Source organism: Mytilus galloprovincialis, chromosome 1 (assembly GCF_965363235.1).
Source record: "Mytilus galloprovincialis chromosome 1, xbMytGall1.hap1.1, whole genome shotgun sequence".
In the NCBI taxonomy this organism is placed as follows: domain Eukaryota; kingdom Metazoa; phylum Mollusca; class Bivalvia; order Mytilida; family Mytilidae; genus Mytilus; species Mytilus galloprovincialis.
The window spans coordinates 9,205,007-9,220,776 of NC_134838.1; the positions used below are offsets into that span (position 1 = coordinate 9,205,007).

General features: G+C 32.4%; 1 protein-coding gene across 1 annotated transcript in view; it reads left to right on the forward strand.

Moving 5' to 3' along the window:
- The window catches only part of LOC143064790 (exosome RNA helicase MTR4-like), a 30,037-nt gene that overhangs the window by 2,697 nt on the left and 11,570 nt on the right, over positions 1 to 15,770 (forward strand). Inside the window, exons 4-19 of the mRNA XM_076237894.1 lie at positions 189 to 364; positions 787 to 961; positions 1,260 to 1,350; positions 1,720 to 1,844; positions 3,770 to 3,868; positions 4,265 to 4,367; positions 4,659 to 4,793; positions 5,225 to 5,415; positions 5,783 to 5,884; positions 6,386 to 6,511; positions 6,862 to 7,012; positions 7,879 to 8,051; positions 11,466 to 11,537; positions 13,026 to 13,151; positions 13,513 to 13,623; positions 14,682 to 14,774. Of these exons, the coding sequence (XP_076094009.1) occupies positions 189 to 364; positions 787 to 961; positions 1,260 to 1,350; positions 1,720 to 1,844; positions 3,770 to 3,868; positions 4,265 to 4,367; positions 4,659 to 4,793; positions 5,225 to 5,415; positions 5,783 to 5,884; positions 6,386 to 6,511; positions 6,862 to 7,012; positions 7,879 to 8,051; positions 11,466 to 11,537; positions 13,026 to 13,151; positions 13,513 to 13,623; positions 14,682 to 14,774 (2,049 nt within the window). The remainder of the gene's footprint in view (positions 1 to 188; positions 365 to 786; positions 962 to 1,259; positions 1,351 to 1,719; positions 1,845 to 3,769; positions 3,869 to 4,264; positions 4,368 to 4,658; positions 4,794 to 5,224; positions 5,416 to 5,782; positions 5,885 to 6,385; positions 6,512 to 6,861; positions 7,013 to 7,878; positions 8,052 to 11,465; positions 11,538 to 13,025; positions 13,152 to 13,512; positions 13,624 to 14,681; positions 14,775 to 15,770) is intronic.

A 15,770-nucleotide genomic window follows, 5' to 3' on the forward strand; every position in this document is an offset into this window, starting at 1 on the left:
AAATAGAATTAATCACTTGTATACAGGATGGTTGTCTTATGGCATGTATGGTGTGGTTTACAAATGATTACGGTATTTATCTAGATAAAATGAAAATAAAACATCTCTTATACTTGTGTTTTCCTAACATAGCCACTTTATTGATCAAATTAAACAAAGTAACTATAGCAATGTCTTTATCTTTACAGGTTGCATTACCCCCAGATGCTGAGTTTGTACCTTTAACTAAGATGCCAGACACCTTGGCCAAAGAGTACCCTTTTATTCTAGATCCTTTTCAGAAAGAGGCTCTGTTATGTTTAGAAAACAACCAATCAGTTCTTGTATCAGCCCACACGTCTGCTGGGAAAACAGTTGTGGCAGTGTAAGTTCAAAGTTAAAAAAAATGATTTTTTAACTGCCCTAAATAAAGTTAATTGAATAAATAAGTGATGTCAGTGTAAATGGATATGACACCACTACACAAACCTTTTTTTAAAAGAAATTGTTTTTTGAAAGAATTTAATGCAGATTTAACAAGTTTGAAAAGATACAAAGTAATGTTAACTTTTTGCATGAAGACTATATGACATATATGTATTAGGCAACGGAAAAACACAGTTAGATTTATTTACCCACTGGAAATTCACTTTTTGTTTTTTTATTGAATTTAATGATCAATTACATTGACTTTAATACATTTATCATATCTTTAGTCAATAAATCAATTTTTAAACCAAATATTTATTTTGAATTAGTATTTTCTTTGATATTTATTAAGATTTGGTATTAATGTATAATTTGTAGGTATGCCATAGCTATGTCATTGCAACAGAAACAGAGGGTGATATATACCACACCAATCAAAGCTTTAAGTAACCAGAAATATAGGGAGTTGTATGAGGAGTTCCAGGATGTTGGTCTGATGACAGGAGATGTTACCATTAACCCTACAGCCAGTTGTCTTATTATGACTACGGAGGTCGGTTGAATTTTTTTTTTATATAAATTTAAATTCAGACCTATTCAATATTTACTTGGTTGTTTCATGCAAGTTAATGCCCCCCAAAAATATAGTCTAGATGCAGTTATTTATTTGTCAGTGAAATAAATGCAAAATATTATTATCATTCAATAGTTTGTGATTTTGTTATAACATAACATAGTTTATGAAGATGTTTTAAATATTGATAATTTTAGATGCGAAGTAGTTACTACTGTATTTAAGAAAATATTTGAATTCTATACAAATTCTGTGTAACCTGTTGTGATTTTTACAGATTTTGAGAAGTATGTTATACAGGGGATCAGAGATTATGAGAGAAGTGGCATGGGTTATCTTTGATGAAATACATTATATGAGAGATAAAGGTAATGAATATCTGTGGTAAAGTAGAAAATGAGCATCATATAAAAGTATGATGTATTATGATTATCATTTTAAGACAACTATGCACCAAACAATAACCTTATATCTGATTCAACATTCAAGTCTCTGTTTAGCCTTCAAATAATGGCCAATAAGAATTCCCTAAGGGAAGCATCAGAAGGCCACTGTAGATAAGAAAAGACAAGTCAACAGTTAATTTAAGAGACAATTAATTGATAATCGAATGTGGGTTACACAATGTGACAAATTTTGCATGGAATATTTGGCAATAAATGTTGATGTAAAGCATTGACAGTGAGTCAATTTAGTTGTATATGAGGATTTAATCCTTTTTTTATTACTTTTTACAGAGAGAGGAGTTGTATGGGAGGAAACCATAATTCTGTTACCAGATAATGTCCATTATGTGTTTCTGTCGGCCACCATACCAAATGCTAGACAGTTTGCTGAATGGATATGTCATTTACATAAACAGGCAAGTAAATTCAAGATTTAAGGATATTTGAAGTATACATAAGATAGAATAAGCTTCCAAACTATGTTCTTGTGTTATGCTATCCGAAATTTTTACTTGTCAAAGATTTCTTGGAACTTTAGTATGGATTCATGTGAGAACTTATTGCTTTCTACAATCATATATTTTCATAACATAACATATTTGTATGGGTACTGATTTATTATTATAAATCGAAAACCAATTTTGCAGATTTTGTGTGTAATTAATTAAAATGTTCAATGCAGTACAAATTATCAATAGTCTTTGGGGATATCATGAAATCAAGTATTCAGGAAAATACAATTTTTCCATGATCAATGAAAACTGATACAAAAGATGATAATCTGAATTTGTTATTTTTGTAGAATACTAATGTTCATGGATTTTTGTGTTAAATGTGAACCACATTCTTATGTGCTGAAAAAAGTATAAATTTCCAATAGACATGTATGCTTTGGCAAAACCCCAAAATCAAATATCCCCAAAAATATAATTTTACCTTAATCCCCAAAATATAATTTTACCTTAATCCCCAAAAATATAATTTTACCTTTATCCCCAAAAATATAATTTTACCCAGGGTTCTCGTTAAGACGCGTATACGCGTCCTGGACGCATGGAAATCGAGCTGGACGCATAATTTTTTAAACCCGTGAGTCCCTGGGACGCGTCCTGATTGTATCCCCTGAGTCCCAGAAACATCGTTTTTAGAAGATTAATGTTGTTTTGACAAGAAACTAAACCGGAAGTCGACGTCAAAACATCGATGTGATGCGTAGATCAATATTTTTGACAGCCGATATATTTATAATTTACATAATTTACATTGTCTGCATGGTTGAACAAGCCAATGAACGGCGATCATGAGACATTTCTTAAATTGAAAAGTAAAAATTCTTTCCAAACTATTTTTTAAATACAAATGCTTGACTGTACCTTAAATGAAGTGAATATAAATCCAAACTAAATTATAAAAAGCAGAATAATCCAGAAAATAAATGAATTGCTTGACCACATGGTTTGTTTTGTTTACAAATATGTCACATGATCATTTTAGGCGGGAAAAATACTTGGGGAAACACCTAAGTAACAGACAACTCTGTCTGGATATTTATAGACATTTAAAATAAACAGCTGATATGGTAGTGCCATGAAAGTAGTTACACTTGGTGTATAAATTCAATCTACACTAATTTAATTGGGAAACGGGGGTAGAGGGGAAGGGGTTAATTTGTATTTTTTTTGATTTTTGATTTTTTTGTAATTTTAATAAATTTATGTAACTAAAAATGACAAGACAAATTCTTTAACTGGGTTTATTATTAAATAGTCCATTCATATAAAAAAAAAAAACTAAAACCCTACCTATTGCCCTGATCTTTTTAATGGAACTTTGGCAAACCAACATTTTTTTCAATGTGGCCCCACATCAAGGATAATATGATATAAACCCAGAAAGAAGTCTGTTACATGTATAAATTTTGAACAATAACTATTTAGAGGTCATATTTTTTCTTGATTTAATAAAATCTACCAACCCGACACGCATGGTTTAAGTTGTATTTCGTCACATTTCATTATATTATGACACAAAAAAAATACATTGCATCCTGGACTCATCAAAATCTTTTGGGACTCACCATTTCTAAAAGTGATGAGTCCCAGGACTCACCATGAAAAATTCCTAGTGAGAACCCTGTTACCTTTATCCCCAAAAATATAATTTACCTTTATCCCCAAAAATATAATTTTACCTTTATCCCCAAAAATATAATTTACCTTAATCCCCAAAAATTGCAACACCCGAAAATGAATGAATTCACAGTATAGGCACTTTATTTCTTTAATGAAAGTGCAAAAAAAAAATACTTGTATTTTATAAGTTGATTCTTCTTCTATTTCAGCCATGTCATGTAGTATATACAGATTACAGACCTACACCATTACAACATTACATATTCCCGGCTGGTGGAGATGGAATACATTTAGTGGTAGATGAAAATGTAAGAATGTAAGATTTGAGATGTGGTATGATTGCCAGTGAGACAACTATCAACCAGAGTTCACATGAAGTGCAGATAAGCAATTATAGGCCACCATACAGCCTTCAACAATGAGAAAACTGATACTATATAATTGGGTTTAAAAAGGCCAAACATTCAAAATATGAAATGATTTAAACAAGGAAACTAATGGCCTGATTTATAATAAAACAGTTATCTAAAAACAAATATAACTGACAAGTAGGGCTATTTTAAATTACGGACTTTTGTAAGGAGAGGATATGTCCTTGATCAGATAGGCCCTAAAATCAAATGGGTATCAAATTTTATTATTATCATGATTATATAGGTGTATAATGTTGATAAATTTATAGTATGTTAATATATTTTTTTCAGGGAGAGTTTAGAGAAGAGAATTTCAACACAGCAATGTCAGTTCTTAGAGATTCAGGTGATGCTGCCAAGGGTGATCAGAGGGGAAGAAGAGGAGGTTTTAAAGGTAAGCATTAATCTTTTGAGGTTTAAAAGGATGCTTCTTATCAATGTTTTTTACAACAAAAATATCTGAGATTTTGTCACATTATGATAAAAGAGACAGTTTTCTTGATACAGTAATAACTCCACTTAATATCCTTTTCTGTTCAGGAACAATTCAAACTTTTTTGTATTGAAGTCAAATGCAATGTTTTATTACTGCTAAAATTTATCAGTATCTAAAATATTTATTTGCTATATGGTCTTTATGAAAACTATTTGCAAGGTAGTTTTATATTTATGTTTTTTCCTTCAGATAATGAGTCAAATTGTTACAAGATAATTAAGATGATTATGGAAAGAAACTTTGCACCAGTAATTGTGTTCAGCTTCAGTAAGAAAGATTGTGAAGCTTATGCATTACAGATGTCCAAGTTAGATTTTAATACAGGTAAAAATTAGGACTTAAATGATATGTCTGACTACCAAGATGATTTTCTATACAAGGGTCAACATTGGTATTTCACAATTCAATACATTTATTTATTTAGATTCAGTTCACACTGTAAATGTACACCTTTTGTACCCAAGCCTTTAATTTGACAAACTAATTTCACTTAGACATTATTAAACTATTCTGATTCAGTTAATTGTGGCAAACAAATGTTTTAAAATATGCAAAATGCATGTTTTTCAAAACATCCCTATAACTTGAATTTCCTGGAAACTGACATTTTTTTAAATGTTTCATAAAGTCAAAAATATAAGTAATCAACCAATTGTTAATATGTGATTACTTGTTGCCATGCAGTGTGGTTATATTAGGGTGTATCACTTATTATAAATAAATTTGATAATTTTTTACTCGACTTTTTATTTCAGAGGAAGAGAAAGGTCTTGTGGATGAGGTGTTTAACAATGCTATAGATGCCTTATCAGATGAAGATAAGAAACTACCTCAGGTAGAGGCTGTCTTACCTCTGTTGAGGAAAGGTATAGGTATACATCATGGTGGATTGTTACCTCTGCTAAAAGAAACAATAGAAATCCTCTTCTCTGAAGGATTGTTAAAGGTATGTTTAATATGTGTTTTGGTAGGAGCTATTTCTTCTTCTGTATTGCCTGTGTACAATGCTAGCTGAGACTGTCATGCTAAAATGGTTGATTCAAGTCCAAAGAGAGCCAATGAAATTGATTGTTTTATATTACAACTGAAAATTTGAATGTGGTGTATTCCTTGCAATAACTATATTTGGTAGATATTCTAAATATAGAAATCAAGTGGTAAAACTGTTTTTTCATTCATTCTTGTGTATCACATAAAATTTGAATGATAGAAAAAAAAGCTGCTCTGCTTTATCATGCTTAGTTAAAGTTTAAATAAGAGATACTTTTGTGTTAGTTTAACTTTTATTTTAATTATTCATGTGTGTATTTTAGGCTTTATTTGCTACTGAAACCTTTGCCATGGGATTAAACATGCCTGCCAGGACAGTATTATTCACAAGTGCCAGGAAGTTTGATGGAAAAGACTTCAGATGGGTATGTTTATACTAGTTTTGTATTATCCAAATTTCTCTTTCTTCTGCTTTTTTTCTGCCAATGAATACATCAATGTTCTTATTTATACAATATTGAGCAATTTGTGAGCACTATTAGTTGTTAATTTTGTTAGTAAGCTCCTGTTCCAAATTTCTTTGTTATATTGCCAACTAATTTGTTAAATTGTCTTTAGCCTGTCATAATGACAGCTTTGAATGTAAATCATTCTCAAAATTTGAAATAAAAACATTGCTCAGAGTACTGTGAAATGTTATTCACTTTTTATGACGGATAAAAAACTTGAGTGGACAATTTGTTTGTGGCTGAAGATTTGTTCATTCTATGAGTAATGATGTGTTTTAGGTTTAAATGAAAACAGAGATACTCTGCTATTTTAGAATTGTCTCAGTATTGATAAGGTTTCTGACAGTTCTTTGAATTTGGTAATCATTATAAGGAAAAGGTAGTCATACTGCCATTAACTTAATATAATGTTTTCAGGTAACGTCTGGAGAGTATATACAGATGAGTGGTCGAGCTGGAAGAAGAGGTATAGATGACAGAGGTATTGTTATCTTAATGGTGGATGAAAAAATGAGTCCTCAGGCTGGCAAACAGATTGTTAAGGTAATTATACATTATCATTACTTCTATGGGTCTTCTATTGTTTAACTAATCAGATTCACTGATTTCTTTCTTTCTATGAAAGAATTAAAATTAATTAGCATTAAATTCACTGATTCTATAATTTGTTCATCTGTGTTATTGGTATTTTTTCATACTCAGTGAAATACTGGTAAATTATATTTTAAAATTTTTAAGAAAGTATGTCAGCTTGATTCATAATATGGTAATCAGACTTATCAAAAATTAAAATAGTAAAAATAACAAACCCTGAGGAAAATTTAGAACGGATAGTCCCTAATCAAATGGCAAAATCAAAAGCTCAAACACATCAAACAAATTTATGTTAATAGGGTCTGCCAGATTACTTGAACTCAGCATTTCATCTGACCTACAACATGGTGTTGAACTTGTTACGAGTGGAAGAAATAAATCCAGAATATATGTTGGAGAGATCTTTTTATCAGTTCCAGAATTATGCAGCCATACCTGATTTATTTGATAGTGAGTATGCAAAACGTCAAATCTTAAGTAATTCAATATTATAAATTGGTGGTCAGTAATTTATTTGACACCTTCACTTTAGGATCGAAGCTTTTAACGTCCTTGACTGGCTATACAACCCTTGCACTTCACTTGTACCATATGAGAGGACATTTTTACTTTGTGAAGAAAACCACTTGAAGCTGTTCATTTGTAATATGACAAACAAAGCATTCATGGTCGATATATAACTATCAAGCACATGCACTTCAAACATTTAAATGACTCTGAAAGGTCGTAGCCAGAAAATATAAATTTTCCAGAAACTGAAGGGGCACATAAAATTATATTTATCAGAATCTTCACCTCCAAAAAGTAAAAATGCACTTTCTTTTAAATCTGTTAATGTTGTTAAGCTACATATCAAAATTATTTAACAAAGAAAATTAGCATTCGTTCTTCATAATTAGAAAATTTTAGGAGACACTCTTTGTAAACACTCAACCCCACACACTATAACTTTTCAAAATTATGAATAAATAAAGATTTTTGTCAAGAAATATATCTAACCATTATGTGTTTCAAGTTCCTCCTGACCCATTTCTTATAGATCTTTAACAACTTTTAGTGTTTGAGACAATCTGAGTTTATTTAGTATAGATTTAGATAAAAAGGTATACATCAATGCAACCAAACATAAAACCCATAAAAAAAATAAGGGGGATTTTTACATAAACAGTTGGATTTTTATGATGTCATAACTTTTTTTGTTAAATTTATCTTTTTATGTTTCGAAGTAGAATCCTGTATATAGAATTTTTTAATGTTTTACCATGTTAAAAAATATCATTAGTTTAGGAAAATTATTTATTTTCTTTTAATTTTAGAACTAAGAAAATTGGAAGTAAAATATGGTGCCATAGAAGTGCCAAATGAAGATCAAGTGTCTGCATATTATAAGATCCGTCAACAGTTAGATAACTTAGGCAATGATTTACTGACATTTATACAGAAACCAAACTATTTACTCCCGTTCTTACAGCCTGGTAGGCTGGTGAAGGTAAGTTAGATAACTCTGGCAATGATTTACTGACATTTATACAGAAACCAAACTATTTACTCCCCTTCTTACAGCCTGGTAGGCTGGTGAAGGTAAGTTAGATAACTCTGGCAGTGATTTACTGACATTTATACAGAAACCAAACTATTTACTCCCCTTCTTACAGCCTGGTAGACTGGTGAAGGTAAGTTAGATAACTCTGGCAATGATTTACTGACATTTATACAGAAACCAAACTATTTACTCCCGTTCTTACAGCCTGGTAGACTGGTGAAGGTAAGTTAGATAACTCTGGCAATGATTTACTGACATTTATACAGAAACCAAACTATTTACTCCCCTTCTTACAGCCTGGTAGACTGGTGAAGGTAAGTTAGATAACTCTGGCAATGATTTACTGACATTTATACAGAAACCAAACTATTTACTCCCCTTCTTACAGCCTGGTAGACTGGTGAAGGTAAGTTAGATAACTCTGGCAATGATTTACTGACATTTATACAGAAACCAAACTATTTACTCCCCTTCTTACAGCCTGGTAGACTGGTGAAGGTAAGTTAGATAACTCTGGCAATGATTTACTGACATTTATACAGAAACCAAACTATTTACTCCCCTTCTTACAGCCTGGTAGACTGGTGAAGGTAAGTTAGATAACTCTGGCAATGATTTACTGACATTTATACAGAAACCAAACTATTTACTCCCCTTCTTACAGCCTGGTAGGCTGGTGAAGGTAAGTTAGATAACTCCGGCAGTGATTTACTGACATTTATACAGAAACCAAACTATTTACTCCCGTTCTTACAGCCTGGTAGACTGGTGAAGGTAAGTTAGATAACTTAGGCAATGATTTACTGACATTTATACAGAAACCAAACTATTTACTCCCCTTCTTACAGCCTGGTAGACTGGTGAAGGTAAGTTAGATAACTCTGGCAATGATTTACTGACATTTATACAGAAACCAAACTATTTACTCCCCTTCTTACAGCCTGGTAGACTAGTGAAGGTAAGTTAGATAACTCTGGCAATGATTTACTGACATTTATACAGAAACCAAACTATTTACTCCCCTTCTTACAGCCTGGTAGGCTGGTGAAGGTAAGTTAGATAACTCTGGCAATGATTTACTGACATTTATACAGAAACCAAACTATTTACTCCCGTTCTTACAGCCTGGTAGGCTGGTGAAGGTAAGTTAGATAACTCTGGCAGTGATTTACTGACATTTATACAGAAACCAAACTATTTACTCCCCTTCTTACAGCCTGGTAGACTGGTGAAGGTAAGTTAGATAACTCTGGCAATGATTTACTGACATTTATACAGAAACCAAACTATTTACTCCCGTTCTTACAGCCTGGTAGGCTGGTGAAGGTAAGTTAGATAACTCTGGCAATGATTTACTGACATTTATACAGAAACCAAACTATTTACTCCCGTTCTTACAGCCTGGTAGACTGGTGAAGGTAAGTTAGATAACTCTGGCAATGATTTACTGACATTTATACAGAAACCAAACTATTTACTCCCCTTCTTACAGCCTGGTAGACTGGTGAAGGTAAGTTAGATAACTCTGGCAATGATTTACTGACATTTATACAGAAACCAAACTATTTACTCCCCTTTTTACAGCCTGGTAGACTGGTGAAGGTAAGTTAGATAACTCTGGCAATGATTTACTGACATTTATACAGAAACCAAACTATTTACTCCCCTTCTTACAGCCTGGTAGACTGGTGAAGGTAAGTTAGATAACTCTGGCAGTGATTTACTGACATTTATACAGAAACCAAACTATTTACTCCCCTTCTTACAGCCTGGTAGACTGGTGAAGGTAAGTTAGATAACTCTGGCAATGATTTACTGACATTTATACAGAAACCAAACTATTTACTCCCCTTCTTACAGCCTGGTAGACTGGTGAAGGTAAGTTAGATAACTCCGGCAATGATTTACTGACATTTATACAGAAACCAAACTATTTACTCCCCTTCTTACAGCCTGGTAGACTGGTGAAGGTAAGTTAGATAACTCCGGCAATGATTTACTGACATTTATACAGAAACCAAACTATTTACTCCCCTTCTTACAGCCTGGTAGACTGGTGAAGGTAAGTTAGATAACTCTGGCAATGATTTACTGACATTTATACAGAAACCAAACTATTTACTCCCCTTCTTACAGCCTGGTAGACTGGTGAAGGTAAGTTAGATAACTCTGGCAATGATTTACTGACATTTATACAGAAACCAAACTATTTACTCCCCTTCTTACAGCCTGGTAGACTGGTGAAGGTAAGTTAGATAACTCCGGCAATGATTTACTGACATTTATACAGAAACCAAACTATTTACTCCCCTTCTTACAGCCTGGTAGGCTGGTGAAGGTAAGTTAGATAACTCTGGCAATGATTTACTGACATTTATACAGAAACCAAACTATTTACTCCCGTTCTTACAGCCTGGTAGACTGGTGAAGGTAAGTTAGATAACTCTGGCAGTGATTTACTGACATTTATACAGAAACCAAACTATTTACTCCCGTTCTTACAGCCTGGTAGGCTGGTGAAGGTAAGTTAGATAACTCTGGCAATAATTTACTGACATTTATACAGAAACCAAACTATTTACTCCCCTTCTTACAGCCTGGTAGGCTGGTGAAGGTAAGTTAGATAACTTAGGCAATGATTTACTGACATTTATACAGAAACCAAACTATTTACTCCCCTTCTTACAGCCTGGTAGGCTGGTGAAGGTAAGTTAGATAACTCTGGCAATAATTTACTGACATTTATACAGAAACCAAACTATTTGCTCCAGTTCCTTCAGCCTGGTAGACAGGTGAAGGTTTGTATTTATGGTTATGGGTGTTTGTAAATAGAAACAGAATTTCAGAAAATGTATTATGGTTGTGAAAGATCAGTTTTAATACTCAGATTCTCTCTAGATCATTGCTATAAACTTTTGACTGGTTAATAAATGCTTGAAAATACATTCTGTAAAATCTTTTTTTTTTTTTGTTATTTGAAATAATACCTTAAATATTTATTTTGCAAAATTGAACAAGTTAATTAAAAATTATGGCTGATTGAAGGGAGGGTTCTCTCCTTATGGAGCTTTAAATACTGTAACTTCAGAATTTATTGCGTGCATTTATTATTGCGATTTTAATCATTGCGCTATTGAGAAAATTCCTGTTTAATAATTCATTTAAAAAATTCAAAATGCGAGTTTAAATTATTGCGATTATAACTCTGTCGCAATTTTTGCAATGATAAAAACATCGCAATCATTTCTGAATTTACAGTATGACTTTTGACTTGGACTGTTCCGGTAAAATGTTTTAAAAAAAAAATAGGTCTTGATATGATATGAAAAAATTGCTTTAGTTTTTTCTGTTATCTAACAGATCAAGAATGGAGAAGATGACTTTGGTTGGACAGTTGTAGTTAATATTCAGAAGAAGGCGAACCAGACCAAGGTAGTTATTGTCTTATTATTATCTTTTTTGGGGGAAGTGTATATACCCTCAATTTACATATACACTATACCTTAAGTGAGCAACAATCATTCAATCTATAAGATTAAGAACAGCAACATTTACACAGATCTTGTTAGTAAAACAATGATGACAGGAAAAAGAATGTTTCTTGGTTAAACATATGAAATGTATGAGAATGAATATTATACTGTATCAATATGTATATAACAAGTAACAGTAGTTTCATGATATTGTAGTGGAAATTTTGTTAGAAATTACATTATTTTTTTTCATTATTGAGAAATTTATGGATTACTGAGCAATTTTTTTCTCAAGCAAATCGTAGGTAACAGCCAGAGAGATACAAAATATTTGGGGCAAACTTTCATACATGTACAGTAGTACGTAACCAAATTTATTTCTAAAATTGAAAATGGAAATGGGGAATGTGTCAAAGAGACAACAACCTGACCATAGAACAGACAACAGCAGAAGGTCACCAATAGGTCTTCAATGCAGCGAGAAAATTGGGTCAAGTAGGATAAACAGTACTGTAGTTCCATCGGAAGAACAGAGTAATAAGTCGGTTAAATTTTCGAAGTAAATCGGTTTATATATACATAAGTTGACAGGTTGACAAGTGAAAAAGTCGACAGTTTGACAAGTGTTATAGTCGACAGGTTGACAAGTGTTAAGGTTGACAATAGTTAAGATCGACAGGTTGATAAGAATTAAGGTCGATAGGTTGACAGGTTGACAGGTTTAATTTTACAATTAAGGAAATATTTTTTCAAATCAAAACTTTTTTTTTTAACATTCTCCATTTCTCACAATGAAATTGTCAACTTGTCGACTTGTTGACCTGTCTACCAGTAACTAATAATACTATTTAGTATTTACACTTTATAAATGCTTTCAAGTTGTCAACCTGTCAACCTGTCAACTTGTCAACCATAACTTACTTTTTAATTATATTAAATTGTCAACTTGTCAACCTGTCAACCATTATAATATTTACATTTTTAAAATTGTCAACCTGTCGACTTGTCAACCAGTCAACCATAAAAGTATTTACATTATTAACATTGTCAACCTGATGTCATGTCAATCTGTCTACCAGTAATTTAATTTTTGTTGTTGTATAATTCAAATACCTTTATTGCCCATGAATACACACGCGTATAAATTTATTATGAAAGCCTAAACTATGGTACCGTATATCCTACTTGAGCCGAAACTCCCACACCCGAAGGCGTCCTTCAGCTGCCCCTAATTCTGTCAATTCTGAAATAGAATTTACTTTAAAAAGGTTGATAAAGTTTTATCTTATTTCTGCCATCTTAGAGGAGAACAAATTAGTAATTTCCACTATACAAGATTTTGCTGAGCAGTAGAACTAGGGGTTCTTTTTCACGAAGAGCAGAAATTTCAGGTCAGGTTGCAGACATCTTTAACTCCTGTTTGTATAATGTTTCAATTTTTATCCAGAATACCCCAGACACTGGTCCTGTATATGTAGCTGAAGTGTTGGCACATCTTACTAAAGAATGTGCGAGGAGTAGGAACTCAGCAAATATCAAACCATGTCCTGCTGGGGAAAAGGGAGAAATGCAGGTAACTAATACATTTTGCGAATAATCTTATTTTTTTGAAGTTGGAAATTAAACACTCTTTACATTAGAAATATAAAGCTATTGCATATTAGATATCATTTCATGTTGTTAAAGTGATAGAATAGTTGACAATGTTTTAATTGGCCATGGTATCAGTTAAAGTTGTGTTCATTTTGTCATATTTTAGCTCTAATTTACTTCAAATTATAATGTAAAGCTTACATTGATGGTGATTTGATGGGGGTTGTTTACTGCAATTGGTAAAAAAGGAAAGTGATGTTGAAATTACTTATAGGTTTTATGTCTCTAAGGAAATGTAGTAATTGCTGATGAAAAAAATGTGTATGCATTTTCTTTTATAGGTTATTCCAGTATTGTCCCATTTAATACAACAAATAAGTGCTGTCAGATTATATATACCACAAGATTTACGTCCCCTTGATAACAGACAAAGTGTGCTCAAGTCAATACAGGTAAGATTATATGTACCACAAGATTTACGTCCCCTTGATAACAGACAAAGTGTGCTCAAGTCAATACAGGTAAGATTATATATACCACAAGATTTACGTCCCCTTGATAACAGACAAAGTGTGCTCAAGTCAATACAGGTAAGATTATATATACCACAAGATTTACGTCCCCTTGATAACAGACAAAGTGTGCTCAAGTCAATACAGGTAAGATTATATATACCACAAGATTTACGTCCCCTTGATAACAGACAAAGTGTGCTCAAGTCAATACAGGTAAGATTATATATACCACAAGATTTACGTCCCCTTGATAACAGACAAAGTGTGCTCAAGTCAATACAGGTAAGATTATATATACCACAAGATTTACGTCCCCTTGATAACAGACAAAGTGTGCTCAAGTCAATACAGGTAAGATTATATATACCACAAGATTTACGTCCCCTTGATAACAGACAAAGTGTGCTCAAGTCAATACAGGTAAGAAATTTTAGAAGTTGTGTAAACTTTATGTTCAGTTCACCTACCCTTAAGACCTCTGTAAGATATTTTGACCTCTGTTGAATGATTCTCATTCAAAATAGATATGGCCACAATACTAATAAGTATAAAAAATAGCTAAATAACTTTAATTGCTTTACTTGAATCCTACATGTATAAGACCAAACATTGCTTGTGTCATATTTCAGAATTTTGTTATATTACTCCCACCTTTCAACAAAAAAACAATAAAATAATTTATTTTTTAAGAATTCCTATAATTATATTAGCATGCTCGTACTAAATTTGACCAAAATGCAAAGATCTTTAGATTTTTCACTTGCTGGCCAGAACTTCACTATGAAATATTTATTCTTGGAAGCAAATGGACAGACAATTTTCTATTGTAATAAACTAATCAAACTGTTGCTTTATGTCCCACTATGGAGTTTGTAGATGAGATAAGCATACAGAAGCAAGTTCAAGTGCATCAGGATTTCATTACCTTATAATTATGGCAATACACTTTTAGAAAATGAAAATTCATTAACTAACCATAAATTCATTTAACAAAGGAAGTGGAAAAGAGATTTCCAGATGGAGTACCATTGATTGATCCCATAGAAGATATGGGTATTAAAGAAAAAGGTCTCAAGGAATGTGTCAAGGTAGGTTTTAAGTGTAGTTTGGTTGAAACCTAAACAAGGTGATTTATTTAATTTATTTATACAAAATTTCATTGTAATTAAGCAGTGTTCTCTCCAGGCCGTTTTAGCACAGCGCTTTTCAGCGCTATTGCAATTCCCCGCTGTCCTATTGCACTGACCGCAGCGCTATCCCACGCAAACGCGTCGCTATATTTTTTTTCGTATTTTTCAAATTTTTTTCAAATTTCCCGCTTATTTTTCACTTCGGATCACATGATCGACTGGTTTACGATTTTTGAAAGAATTATTTCCGTTGTATTAAAGTAACTCCGCGGGACCAGTCTAATAAATTTTACAAAATGGCGTTTTTTGAAAGATCAAAATAAACAAAGATTTCAACATTGACATCTATTTTTTTAATTTAAAGAATATATAGAGGCATATATGAATGAAATGAGATGAAATGAATTGACCGCATTTCCCGACGTCACTCACAAACTTGTTTTATGAACTTTGAACAAACGAGGATTTTAAAAACGATCAAACACAGGCACAGGCACTTGTTTCTATCCATTGGAAGAATCACTATCAACGTATATTTACGTAAATATACGTTGATAGTGGTTCTTCCAATGGATAGAAACAAATGCCTGTGATTTGATAGCAATTTGATAGCATATGATTAGAAAAACAAACCCAAGCTGATACGACTTGAGAAATTTTACTGTCTCGATGTCCAGCTTGGATGAGGCCATTTAAATATTATAAAATGTTAAGGTCATAAAAATGAGAAATCTTTATGCAAAAAAATGTTAATTCCTGTCAAACGTCGTAAGGTTAACAGTACACTCCACTGCTACAGTTGGTTACAAAACCAAACACTGAAACAGAAGCTGACAATGACTTTATTGTTGGTCCTTACATGTTCTGCAACATTACCTGATAGTGCTAAGAAATCTTCACACAGGCATGTCTGGTGTAGACCCATCATGGAAAAAGACTTCTCCAGTTTTATAC